The sequence below is a fragment of the Lentinus tigrinus genome (assembly GCF_003813185.1).
Source record: "Lentinus tigrinus ALCF2SS1-7 unplaced genomic scaffold L226scaffold_6, whole genome shotgun sequence".
In the NCBI taxonomy this organism is placed as follows: domain Eukaryota; kingdom Fungi; phylum Basidiomycota; class Agaricomycetes; order Polyporales; family Polyporaceae; genus Lentinus; species Lentinus tigrinus.
In genome coordinates this window covers 645113-656018 of record NW_027137915.1, presented here as the reverse complement: position 1 = coordinate 656018, position 10906 = coordinate 645113, and the positions used below count along the sequence as shown (strand labels likewise).

General features: G+C 59.1%; 8 protein-coding genes across 8 annotated transcripts; 4 read left to right on the top strand and 4 right to left on the bottom strand.

Moving 5' to 3' along the window:
* Window positions 1-1782: 1782 nt before the first annotated feature.
* On the top strand, window positions 1783-2908 carry L226DRAFT_326888 (uncharacterized protein). Its single transcript, XM_067673952.1, has 3 exons — window positions 1783-2288; window positions 2362-2552; window positions 2806-2908. Exons 1-2 carry the CDS (start codon window positions 1956-1958, stop codon window positions 2494-2496), a joined length of 468 nt encoding a protein of 155 aa, XP_067538177.1. The 5' UTR covers window positions 1783-1955; the 3' UTR covers window positions 2497-2552; window positions 2806-2908.
* Window positions 2909-3866: 958 nt separating this feature from the next.
* On the top strand, window positions 3867-5112 carry L226DRAFT_326908 (uncharacterized protein). The gene is made up of 2 exons (XM_067673953.1): window positions 3867-3904; window positions 3959-5112. Exon 2 carries the CDS (start codon window positions 4248-4250, stop codon window positions 4899-4901), a length of 654 nt encoding a protein of 217 aa, XP_067538176.1. The 5' UTR covers window positions 3867-3904; window positions 3959-4247; the 3' UTR covers window positions 4902-5112.
* A 566-nt stretch (window positions 5113-5678) lies between these two features.
* On the top strand, window positions 5679-6766 carry L226DRAFT_326867 (uncharacterized protein). Its single transcript, XM_067673951.1, has one exon. It carries the CDS (start codon window positions 6073-6075, stop codon window positions 6664-6666), a length of 594 nt encoding a protein of 197 aa, XP_067538175.1. The 5' UTR covers window positions 5679-6072; the 3' UTR covers window positions 6667-6766.
* A 451-nt stretch (window positions 6767-7217) lies between these two features.
* Window positions 7218-8036, bottom strand: L226DRAFT_532375 (uncharacterized protein). Its single transcript, XM_067680249.1, has one exon. It carries the CDS (start codon window positions 7718-7720, stop codon window positions 7490-7492), a length of 231 nt encoding a protein of 76 aa, XP_067538174.1. The 5' UTR covers window positions 7721-8036; the 3' UTR covers window positions 7218-7489.
* On the bottom strand, window positions 7541-8353 carry L226DRAFT_326822 (uncharacterized protein). The gene has a single exon (XM_067673948.1). It carries the CDS (start codon window positions 8229-8231, stop codon window positions 7710-7712), a length of 522 nt encoding a protein of 173 aa, XP_067538173.1. The 5' UTR covers window positions 8232-8353; the 3' UTR covers window positions 7541-7709.
* A 77-nt stretch (window positions 8354-8430) lies between these two features.
* Window positions 8431-8650, bottom strand: L226DRAFT_532374 (uncharacterized protein; the record flags this gene model as incomplete). Its single annotated transcript, XM_067680248.1, has 1 exon — window positions 8431-8650. A coding segment is annotated over one exon (175 nt), but the record flags the coding sequence as incomplete, so codon positions are not given.
* Window positions 8599-9470, bottom strand: L226DRAFT_326843 (uncharacterized protein). Its single transcript, XM_067673949.1, has one exon. It carries the CDS (start codon window positions 9334-9336, stop codon window positions 8851-8853), a length of 486 nt encoding a protein of 161 aa, XP_067538171.1. The 5' UTR covers window positions 9337-9470; the 3' UTR covers window positions 8599-8850.
* On the top strand, window positions 9349-10574 carry L226DRAFT_326850 (uncharacterized protein). The gene has a single exon (XM_067673950.1). The coding sequence runs from the start codon at window positions 9605-9607 to the stop codon at window positions 10286-10288; it is 684 nt and encodes a 227-aa protein (XP_067538170.1). The 5' UTR covers window positions 9349-9604; the 3' UTR covers window positions 10289-10574.
* The last annotated feature ends 332 nt before the right edge of the window (window positions 10575-10906 follow it).

Below are 10906 nucleotides of genomic sequence, written 5' to 3'. Positions count from 1 at the left end.
TGTCCCGTTTTGGATTACCCGACTCTTCGGACCGACGCCCTCGCCGCCGTCCGAGCGCGCGACCGCCCTCCGACTCGCCACCTAACCACGACCAAGTCCGAAGTTGAACGTTTGACGTTGAACTTGTTTGAGACTTGGACTGCTCCCTCTTATTATTATATCTGCTCCCAACTCAAGACCTTAGCGGACAGTGTTTCTGACACTAGAGGTTGAGGCCTGGCTGTATGCACCACCCGCAAGTGCAAGGCTGTCTGCCAGGCAACAAGTCTCGCTGCGACATCTCGATCCAAGACAAGGTCTGTCTGGATCAGTGTTTGGGAATATGTTTAAGCGCGATAAATGACGACTCTACAGTTCTCCCGACGCGCACTTGGACCCGTCAGCTGAGAGGTGAGAGTCGAGACCGCCAGTCCTCACGAGTGTGTAGAAGGAATACAGTCATGCTGACATTATTTCATCGAGGTCATTCCAACAGGCAAGCGAATTATGTATGCATATGCAAATAACTTCGTGTTTTTGATTTGTTTTCAGGATCGCGATTCGACAAAACGCTTTCAAAACGTTTCCTGTTTACACCTTCGGGGCGGCGGACAAGACGTACGTGACTGATAACTCTAGTTGTGACAGTTCATGCAAGCTGACCACCTACCAAAAGCATCGTGTTCACTACTCCATTGTTCAGGTCTCCAAGAATCACAGACGAGATGTTCCCGTCGCACGCACAAGATCCATCATCCTGGGTCGCCCGCAGTCTCCCCAAGGCGAGCCCAGAACATCGAAACTGACATCCCCTCGAATGCGAATCCAGAGAAACACTCCCCGTCTCTGTATCCATACGTAAAATGCGTGGGCTTAATGAGCTCGACGGGGAGTCGGGGCTCAATCCCTGGGACGCACCTATCAAGTTGCGCTGGACAATATGCAATTCAATGGCATCTCGAGAGGAAACGTGGTTAGAGGACGCATATAGCAACATGAGCTGCACGGGTGTATTTCATAAACCATAGCTGGAACCGCTGTGGGACTGGCGGTCAAATGCCAGGCAGGCCGCGCGCGAGCGGGTAAGTCCGCGCAATCTTCTTCTTCCCGTGGTATCGTGAAGTGCTTGAAGCTTACTGGCTCTCGTCCAACAGTTTTCTCGCCGGTACCCCCTATGAGTCGACAAAGAGATCCGACCGCTGGCTACCCTTCGGCATGCAGGCTTCTTCCTGCGCGATCTACGATGTGGTGTCGGCGGCGCAGAGTAGCGCTAGGAAGGTGGCAGTAGAAAGTGCACCATGTCCACCAGGCCGCATCCACGGAGCGTTGTCAGTCGTGAGACAAGGCAAGACGCTGCAACAATGTTCCTGCCGACTGCGCTAACAATCTCCACATCCAATCTCGTCTGCCTCGGCCTGTGGAGACCAGGAGCATGTTCCCAGCATTCTGTGTTGACGAGCTTGCTTGGGTCGGCCATTCCGCATCGGTGTTTCATACCCTGCTTTTCACAGTACATACAACCTCCGACCAACCTCGCGGTCGCCAGGCATTCAACCGTGACGAGAAGAGCCTGAAGGAAACCGTCACGACGCTTCAGACCCACATTCCCCGCATTCCTCGGCAGACACATAAAAATGCAGCAGTCACATCGAGGTGAACCGTCCCCCGATGGGAGCAGTATCCCGGGATCTTGGAGCCACCTCTCGACCACCTACATACACGGCTCTCCCGAGGATCCCTCGGCTCGCGACGTCCTTCCGACAGAGTGTCGGACGGTTTGACAAGACGAAACTATCGCACAAAGCGCATCGGGAAGGTCGACACCTTTGTGGCGTGCTGCCGGGGGACGCCATTCCATCGGATCTACAGATGAAACGCCTGCGTTCCATCCTGCACCCGAATATTCAACGTTTGTCACGCCATCGCGTTGAGGCCGCTGGCATGTGAGTTCCTCTTTGTTGTTTCTCGGATCTGGAATGGGCAGTTTCGAAGCATATGATTTTGTGACAACGGTCCCGCGGGGGAGCTCTACCTTCAGTGTCGTTTTGCCCGGCTCGCTTCTTTTGGGCTCCGTGTGGAGGTGGAGTAAGAGGTGTAGGAGAACACGGCATACCGTGATAGGTGCCGAACGTCACGATCATATTCTATCGTCCGACTTCGACAGGTCTGTGACCAGCACGTCCTCTTCCTGTCTGCGAGATACTCCATCACGAAGCTCGGCAGCACAACGCCAGTCACCTCCGCACCGTTACCGCGCGTTCTTTACCTGGTCGTTCATTGCCGAAATGTTCACCAAGCCGTGCTCCGTCGTGCGTGATTCATTTGTGTCATGGCTTTTGCACCGTGACTATCTTCCTCGGACTGACTATCGCCATCTGACAGGTTTCTCTCCGTCTGTTCGGGTGCCCGAGACGCGCACTTTGTGCATGTCGTCCCGCCACCAGAGGCCGACCGCTGCCCCTGCCAAGGTCTCAAGATCTCAAGTCCACTATGCTCGGATCCTGTGAAGCAAGGTGACGAACAAGTGAACCGTATTCCTGCGTGTGCTTCCTTTGTTGGATGGACTTCTCGGCGTGAGTGCTCACTGCTGCTATCCCTCGGACGTCGGTGGTACCATGCCTTCGGGCCTCACGGTTCTTATCCCGCACGCAGTGTGCCGTTGGGGGCTTGTCGGCGATGTGGTCTTCCCCAAGGCTGCTGAGATGATTGGTCGGGAAGAGATGCTTCCATTGGACACAACTGTGCGCGAACGGGACGCTCGTCCAGTTGCGTGTTTCAACGGGTATTCTTTGAATGGATGGAATGGCTCTGATACACGTTACACAGGTGGTATTATGCTCACTTCTCTGACGACACCCCAGCCTTCACCAATGTGATTGTCGAGACGCCGTATGGCAGGTAGAGAGACCGTCAGTACGCTGCTCGGTCCGTGCAATCTGGTACGCACCACTTGCCCGAAACGACGGTACGCGCTGAACGTGATTGTTGGTAGAACCTCGGTACGCTAGCTACGCCGCATGCCAAACGGCAGAGCAGTGCTTCCTGCCATTCTGCGGCAGCGTCGAACAACTTCTGCTACATAATATTATAGGGTGGGCCCAGCATGGCGACGACCGCGCGTAACAATCACCCGACGGACAATGGTCGAAGCCTCCACCACAGAAGCGAGGGCGGAGAAGTCTCCAATCTGGTTCTCGTCCACACTATGGCGTGGTTCCTCCGGGTTCGCTTCTGAATTTCGGACCCCGGCTTTCATTGTCATGAAACCCGGTCATAACCACACGAAAAGACCCTCCTCGTCGAAAAGACGTAAGTGTCGCTTGCGCTTGTATTTCGTATGCTGAGTAGGTGAGCCTTGCGGTAGCGTGCTTCCTATCGCGACCCATCTGTCCCAAAACCTACCTGTCCGCATCCCATCTGATACGAACCCCGTGCGACCAAGATAGAAGCCCATGCGCAAACCACACCCCGCCATACGTTTCCCAGCTGCAAAGCACAAAGCACAATGCAACGTCGGGCGGCCGGCAACCGTATTAACCGCATTGCCTCCGGTGGGTGATGTGCGAGCGGGGTAACCTCGTCCAATTGCATCATCGCCTAAAATTCATCAAATTCCCCCACGGTACTGTGCTCCGCCACCTGCATTTGCATATTCTCACCGCTGCGGTGCGGACGGCGTGTCGGACAAGGTCAATGATCTGCTCGCCAGAAGCCGCGCCGCGCCACAACGCTTGCACTGCTGTATGTACTGTATCGTCTTGCGGTGGCGCCCCGCGCCATCAAGCTCTCGGAGACGCCCATAAGCCACCCCGGAGTCTGACTGCGACTTAGGCTCAGGCTGTCGCACGGCCGAGCCATCGACGCACCCTGTGATCCGTCCAACATGCGCGTGTGCGTTCGAGAGATACAGTGCGCGGCGACAAAGGTCAAGGGAAGTGAACAATCCTGATTGAAGCTGTGGCTGACGCGTGATTGGCAGTCACTGCAATCGCAAGTGTTCCCCGCACGACGCGCGACGTCGACGTGCCATCCGGTCGTCTCGACTCTGCGTAGGCGTGCAATCTTCGCAGAAGCGCGATGGGTCGTCGCGTTCTTCAACCTGTGTCCTGTCATCTGTGTCCTCGCGTCGCCACGTCATTGCGACTGTTCACCCCCGGCGGATTCTCAAGACACCCGAAGACATACGCAGCGCTGTCTCCTCCCCAGGCTTCCCGTTCTATGCACCATTTCTCTCCCATCATGCTCTTCTCCGGTGTTTCAGCGCGCCCATGAACGCGCAGGAACGCTGCGCATTCCAACACCAATCTCAGCGCCAGCGCGGCGGTAGCCTCTCGACGCGCGACCCTACCTCCGTTCCTTCCGTCCGTCAATGTACAGTACACATCGCTGCTGCGCTCGCCAAGCCACGGGGCGAGGCGTCTCATACCGCGTCCGCCCGCTTCTCACCTTCCCACACGGCCCCCCATACGCAGCGGCTCGGCGTCCCCAGGCTCCTCCACGCCTCGGACGCACGTCCGCACGCCGCCGAGTCCCTTCCCACTCCGACATCCTCGCCAAGGGGCTCGAGCAATCGCCCCGCATCTCGAACATACACACACGACGCCACGCGCGGGCGGGCTGTGAGCTGCTTGTTCGTCAATTTCGCGTGTTCCGCATGCTTCGCGGAATTCGCGGGGGACGATCCCGCCCCAGAGGTGCGGGATGGGCGCACGGAGAGATGTCATGACGCCGAACGCTTCCCACCGTGCTTTTGCTGTCCGCCCGCTGCGCACAATATTCAACAGTATCTGGTACCTGCTCCGTACAGGAGATTAATCAGAAGACGGAAGTGCGCCGACATTCTCAATGTCATGGGCTCAAGCTCTTCCCGCACGCTCAGGCTGGTGCCTGCTCCGGCGGGACCAGCAGGAAAAATTTGCTGACTGACTCAACTCAGAAAGCTTCTGACTTCCCGTTCTGACCGCTACCGCTGATAGCTGACTACCGTATTGGCAGCGAGCGACTCTGCAGGATGATGAACGCGCGCGTCGTCCCTGGCAGCTGGCTGGCTGGAAGAGGAGAGCGAATGCCCATGGCTGCAAGTCGCCGATCTGTGCTGCCGTTAGCTGCTTGGTCATGCCTTGTGCAGCCGCACCGATGGCCGTCGCCCTCGCTCGCGCCGCGCTGCCCGTGTGCGTTGACTGTGGGGTATTTTCAGACTCTCGGAGGCAGCTGGCCGCGAGACGCGAGATCGCGAGAGCGGACGCATGCTGTTGTCCCTTTGTTCCTTCTGTTGCTCAGGCACGCGCCGCATTTGCATCTGCATCCCGTTGCGTTGCTTTGCTCGTCGCTGACCGAGACTGACTTAACGTTCTGTTGGCAGGCTGCACAGTGCAGATATATCAGATATCGGGAAGAACGGGACGTCGTGTTTCCATACATAGCTGCCATAGCCTTGGGCGTTTTGCGTTTGGGTTTTGCATTTGGCCACGCGCAGCCAGAGACGTCGACGGCAACAGTAACAGCAACGTTCGACGTCGGATTGCCCTTGTTCGAATGCTCTTGTTTTCCCAACTTGAACTTGTTGCCGTCGCGATCGCATTGTCGTCCGGGATGACCGGGCGCGTATCCACCGTTCACGTTCAATGCACGACACTCAATGTCCAATGTCCAATGCGGTCCCGTCAACGTCCCAAGTGCTTTCGCTGTCACCCAAGTTGGCCAGCCTTCAAAGCTTTGAGATTGGATCAGGCGTGCAACGTGCAACGTTCGATGTGCGATGTTCGACGTTCGACGTTTCGACAGACAATGATCAAGCTCAAGCCTTCCTCCGTACCCCCCGCACTCTGCATGTACACCACAGTGCAACCACCCCCAAGCCAAGTTGCAACTTGCAAGCAAGACCGGTACCCATCCGAGTCGTCAATAGCGATCCTCCGAAACCCCACCGCCGGTCCAGGCTTCCCGTTCCCGCTCCAGTCTCAGATTTGAGTCGCCAGATACTCAACGTCAACGGCGACTTGGGTAACCCCCAGCCTCCAGCCTGAGGCGCTGACCTAAGGCTCGAGCTCGCCCAGCACCACTCGCGAACGGCACCGCGCTGAGTACTGATTAATGATTACTGAACTCCTGAGAGGACCAGAGTTACCTCCACCCCGGGCCCGATATCAAGCTTCGAGATTCGTTCATGTCCCCGTGCCCCCGTACCCCCGTAGCCCCGTGGTCCCGTGCCCGCCGCCTGCCTATCGCCGCACGCTCCGCTCGTCCGCTCGTCCGGCGTGCGCTGGCACATTCCAGAGCCCGGAGTTGACCGTTGAAACGTTGACGCGTGACGCGTTGACGTTGGGAGCGTATCGATCAGTGGACGAGTATCGGCCGGACCGTGTGCGTATGCGTGCGCGTGCGCGTGGGGCCACGGCGGACAGAGAGTGCTGTCTGACAGGAGTGAACACTGAACGACTCGGTGACAGCTGGACGTCGGACATCCAGATGGCATCGACGCATCGGCTCATCGACGCATCGAGCCCCCGGGCTCCCAACCCTATCGCGCACGGGCCTTCCTGGGGTGGACGCGTTGTTTGTTTCTTTGACACTCGGACGTACGAGGCTCGTGCACGCCCACGCCCACGCCGGGCAGAGGGCTTGTTGCTTGTTGCTTGGGCAGGGCTTGCGGGACCGTCGACCGTCGTGGCGCCTGCTGACCAGTGACTGCTGTTCGGATTTAGTACATACCTTGTCCACCGTCCTCGCCTCAGGCTCGACGGCCGTTCCCACCGTCGCCAGGAGCAGCTCGCGTACGCAAGAGGGCCATCATGCGAGTGCAGCCTGGGAGTCCCATCGCGCTGCGCAGAGATGCATCATGATGATGTATGTATGGTGTATGGTCCCAGTCATGCCATGATGCATCATGCATCATGCTCCGAGTCGTCGTACTTATCGTGTGCTTGTAGTTGCTACTGTATGTAACCTGCGTGGGTACGCATCGCCGTACCGCGCACAGCTGCTGCAGTGCACAACATCAATGCATCAATGCAGAGTACTAGTGGTAGTGAGGATCTCGCAGCAGCAGCAGTGATCATGATTCATGACAGCTGAGGGGCACCGCATTCGGCGTTTGCGCACAGAGGGTGCGTCCTGCGCAGAACGTTGGGTAAGTTGGCGTTACTGTACTTACGGTTTGCGTTCGCGTTGACGTTCAGAACGTTGGCGTCTGCGATAGCCAGCGAGCCGAAACGACACGAGCCGGAACGAAGAGAACTGCTCGCTGCTCGCTATCGATGTCGGATGGAGTGGGTTCGACAAGGCACGGCCGCGCCGCCGCCGCCGTACATTGAACGCCATCCACACGACCCCACGAGGCCCGTTCATCGAAAGCAAGAAAAAAAATCGCCGAATCACCAATCACGAAGCTCATGCTGGACTCCGAACTCGAGCGAGGGGTACAAGGGGTGACTGAATTGGATCGCACGCCGGGAATAGGCAAGGGGGGCAGGGGGGCAAGGGGCAGAGAACATCTGCTCCCGCCGCGCGCCTACGCCAACGCATTATGACACATCCCCTGATGGCAGAATCCCGCGAAGACGCACTTGCCTTGTGACCGCACCGGCCCACGAACCCACGAACCCACGCCGCCGCCTGGGACCTCGCCCTTCCCGCACAACGGGCAGATGGCGCACACGCACACACGCTCACAGGCACACCGTCCGCGCGAAGAGAAGAGAAGAAGCTTCTCGATGAGAGCCAGAGTCTGGCTATGGCCCATGGCCCATGGGGGTCTCCAAGATTACAACGCCCTGGGGGATTCGTACTGTACAGTAAGAATGACACGTCTGAACGCAGTCCCAAAAACCGAGCCGGATCCGCACACGCACGGGAGCCTGATACCGCGGGGGAATGTCGTCGTCTGGGGAGGGGGGAGGGAGGGAAGGAGGGAGAAGGTGTGTGTGTGTGTGTGCGATGTGGGAGGGTGACAGGCCCCGGGCAGTCCGGATCCGCGCTCTTCGTCCGTCTCTGAGTGTCTGTCGAATGTCGAGCGTCCGTAATGAAACAAACGTTGATTGTAGGTATACACAGCGGACATTAAAAGGCAACGAGCCGAGCCCCGTCGCCCGTGCACGCGCTCGGCGAGCGAGCGAGCGGCACGAAGCTCGAACCCTATCGGTCGGGCGGAGTAGTAGATGATGATGGAGGTGGAGGAGGATGCATAAGGTGTCTGCAAAAATGCGGGAAGAGCGAACGTGCGCGTCAGCAAACGAGATCTCGACATTAAACATTTGCCGATGCGAGATGCGGATAGTAGGGATGGGATGGCATATGATGCAAGCGCAAGCGCAAGCGGACGCGGAAGCGCGAGATGGCGATGGGGTCGCCGTCGGTCCCTCGGATGGGACTGCGATCGCGCTTAAAGCAAGATGGACGAGATGGGAAGTGTACTCACCTGAGCGAGGCAGGACAAGAAAGGACAGAAGGACTACATGTGTGCATCTGGATCACCAGTCGGCAACGGTGACCCACGCTTCAGGCTCCCGGCGCTGGACGTCCTGGAAGTGGAGCCGAAGATGGATGGGTTAGAAGCAGGGCACGAGCCGAGGGAGTGAGGATACGTACGGGGACGGGGTTCGCGTGGACGGCGGAGAAGGCGGTCGCAACGACGGCGACGAGGGCGAGGAGATAGCGGACGGAGGCCTGCATTGTTTTAGACTTGGCGGAGCGCGAGGTGAGGACGGTGATAGGGAGAGTGTGCGGGGAGGGAGCGGCGGGCAGACAAGGGACGGGCCAAGAGGGCTGGCTTAAGTATGGGTGGGAGACGAGAAGCGCGGCCCTGGGAGAGAGCAGGGCCCGATCCTCTGCGCAGGCCCTTTGCGCGAAATTGAAGCGGCGCCTTCTGCCCTCTCATGACGGGATGCTGCACAAACCACTCCCTCCCGGCCCCGGCCCCCGATTGGGCTCCGCTCGGCGTCGGTGCGCCCTGCGCAGCACCGTGGCCGGGGTCAGCGCAATGCACCCTGCAAGGCACACGCCCCTGCCGAGCGAGTATTTTCGGACGCGATGTCCATCCACCCAAGATTCGCGCACCCAGCGTGCGTCCTGTCCCCGCCCTCGCGGACGTCCCTGCCACTGCGCGCGACAACATCTTAATCCCCGGCCATCAAATGCCACTCGAAATTTTCGCCCTCTTTTCCGCCCCCGCAGAACCAGCCCGGTTACGTCTCCATGGCCTTGAGCTGCCCGCGTCCCTGCGGCGAAAGCCCGACGCGAGAACGCCTCTCGCTCAATCGTGCCAGCGCGCGGCGATGACGTAGCGAGAGCCCGTCTGTTTTCGGAACGCGAGGGCTGCACGAGAATAGCGTCGCACGGTGCATCCAATGCCATGCTCATGAATCACCTTCAGGGCTTCCGGACGACACACCGTGCTCCCGAAGCTTATGCGAAGCTGCCACCTGCAGCTGCCCCATGCAGAGCGTTTGCCTATCGCCAGTCGCAAGTGCGCCAATCCCCAGGTACTGCTGCATCGACACCTGACCGCCCCCCCCGCGCCCTTGCCATAACCCACTAAAGTTCTCTCCATACCCGTCCCTGGCCCTTCCTTACATGCCACCGTGCCCCTGTGCGAGAGCGCCGGGCCATCAGCCATGGAAGTCCTCGAATGACGACAACGCATCTTGCACGGGGGCACCGCACCTCGGTAGCCCGCCAGAGAGTCCGAGACGTCTCCATGTGCCGTGAAAGACAGACATCGCTGTCGCTGTCGCCGGCGCTGGCGCTCTGCGCGCTCCGGAGACAGCGAATGAACTGCGAAGCCGGGAGGGGGAGCAGATGGAAGAACGGGGCTCGGACAGTCGGACTCGAGCATGTATGTATGAATGACGGGTTCGATGAACGTAACGTTGTAAGATTCAGCATTCGGCATTCAGGATTAGACGCACCGCGGAGCCCTGAATTATGCCTCTCCTCGTCCCGCGTGCGTGCACGCTGCGAACCTGCAGCAGAACAGAACCGCCGGATGCGGTATACTTCCGCCGCTCAGTTTCGAAGCCCACGAGATGACAACATGCCGCCGACGAACCCCCATGTGCACTCGCACGCGGACGAACCACGGACGACGAGCCAGGGGCCCCCCGAGCGCAGCATATACATACGGTGGCGCCTGGGTACGCACGATCTTGCAACTGCTGTCAGTGTGATCAACCTCTTCCGGAGGCCGTCGCGTTCTCTTGTCAATACGGGTACGGCGTACGCCTCCCCGGACTTCCGGACGGGCTCGTGGCCGCTGGCGTGCGGGCGAGTTTGTGGCGGCGGCGGCGGCGGCGGGTGGGACCGTAGACGGTAGATTGACCATGGCCAGGCACGGTGCACCTCTGTCAGGCTCTGGGAATCGGGATGCGGGATGCGGGATTGCGGGAACCGTTCTGCCTTGCCCGGTGGGGTACCGACCTGGAAGCTATCATGATCATCCCGAGCAACTGAGAGAACCAGCGAGTGGTGATTCAGAGGTTTGACTGGATCGAGTCGCCTGCAGAAGCCAGATTGTCGAGATGCAGACTGCAGCAGCACATCGCCTCAGCCTAGCGCAGAAGACAGCTGATAGCGTAGCGTAGCGTCCGACGGGTCCGTCCATATGATGCCGGGAGAGTCTCGAGACCGCCTCTCGCACAAGTGGAAAGCGATGGACGAGATAGCGGAGGCGCCCAAGGACGGCGATCGTTATGGGCGCTACACAAACGTTGGCCTCGCACCGCCTCGCACTAAGTACTGGACCAAACCACGACCGGTCAACCGGTCACCGGTCAGACCTCCCAGACCGCGACGCGCGCAGTTTGAGTCCTGGAGCTTTGCACTAACCACCGCAGCTGACAGATTCGTAACCGGCCGGGTCATCCCATCCTCGTCATCGGGGGCTAAGCTTAGCAGCAAGATAGATCATAGCGGTAACCGTACCGGCCCCCAA

Bases quoted from the DNA above. Each gene is read 5' to 3' on its own strand.
- L226DRAFT_326888 (XM_067673952.1), top strand. From the start codon at position 1,956: ATGGGCAGTTTCGAAGCATATGATTTTGTGACAACGGTCCCGCGGGGG. The intron at 2,289-2,361 runs GTGCGTGATTCA...GCCATCTGACAG, and splicing joins TCACCAAGCCGTGCTCCGTC to GTTTCTCTCCGTCTGTTCGG.
- L226DRAFT_326843 (XM_067673949.1), bottom strand. From the start codon at position 9,336: ATGAGCATGGCATTGGATGCACCGTGCGACGCTATTCTCGTGCAGCCC.
- L226DRAFT_532375 (XM_067680249.1), bottom strand. From the start codon at position 7,720: ATGGGCCATAGCCAGACTCTGGCTCTCATCGAGAAGCTTCTTCTCTTC.
- L226DRAFT_326822 (XM_067673948.1), bottom strand. From the start codon at position 8,231: ATGTTTAATGTCGAGATCTCGTTTGCTGACGCGCACGTTCGCTCTTCC.
- L226DRAFT_326867 (XM_067673951.1), top strand. From the start codon at position 6,073: ATGATTACTGAACTCCTGAGAGGACCAGAGTTACCTCCACCCCGGGCC.
- L226DRAFT_326850 (XM_067673950.1), top strand. From the start codon at position 9,605: ATGACGACAACGCATCTTGCACGGGGGCACCGCACCTCGGTAGCCCGC.
- L226DRAFT_326908 (XM_067673953.1), top strand. From the start codon at position 4,248: ATGAACGCGCAGGAACGCTGCGCATTCCAACACCAATCTCAGCGCCAG.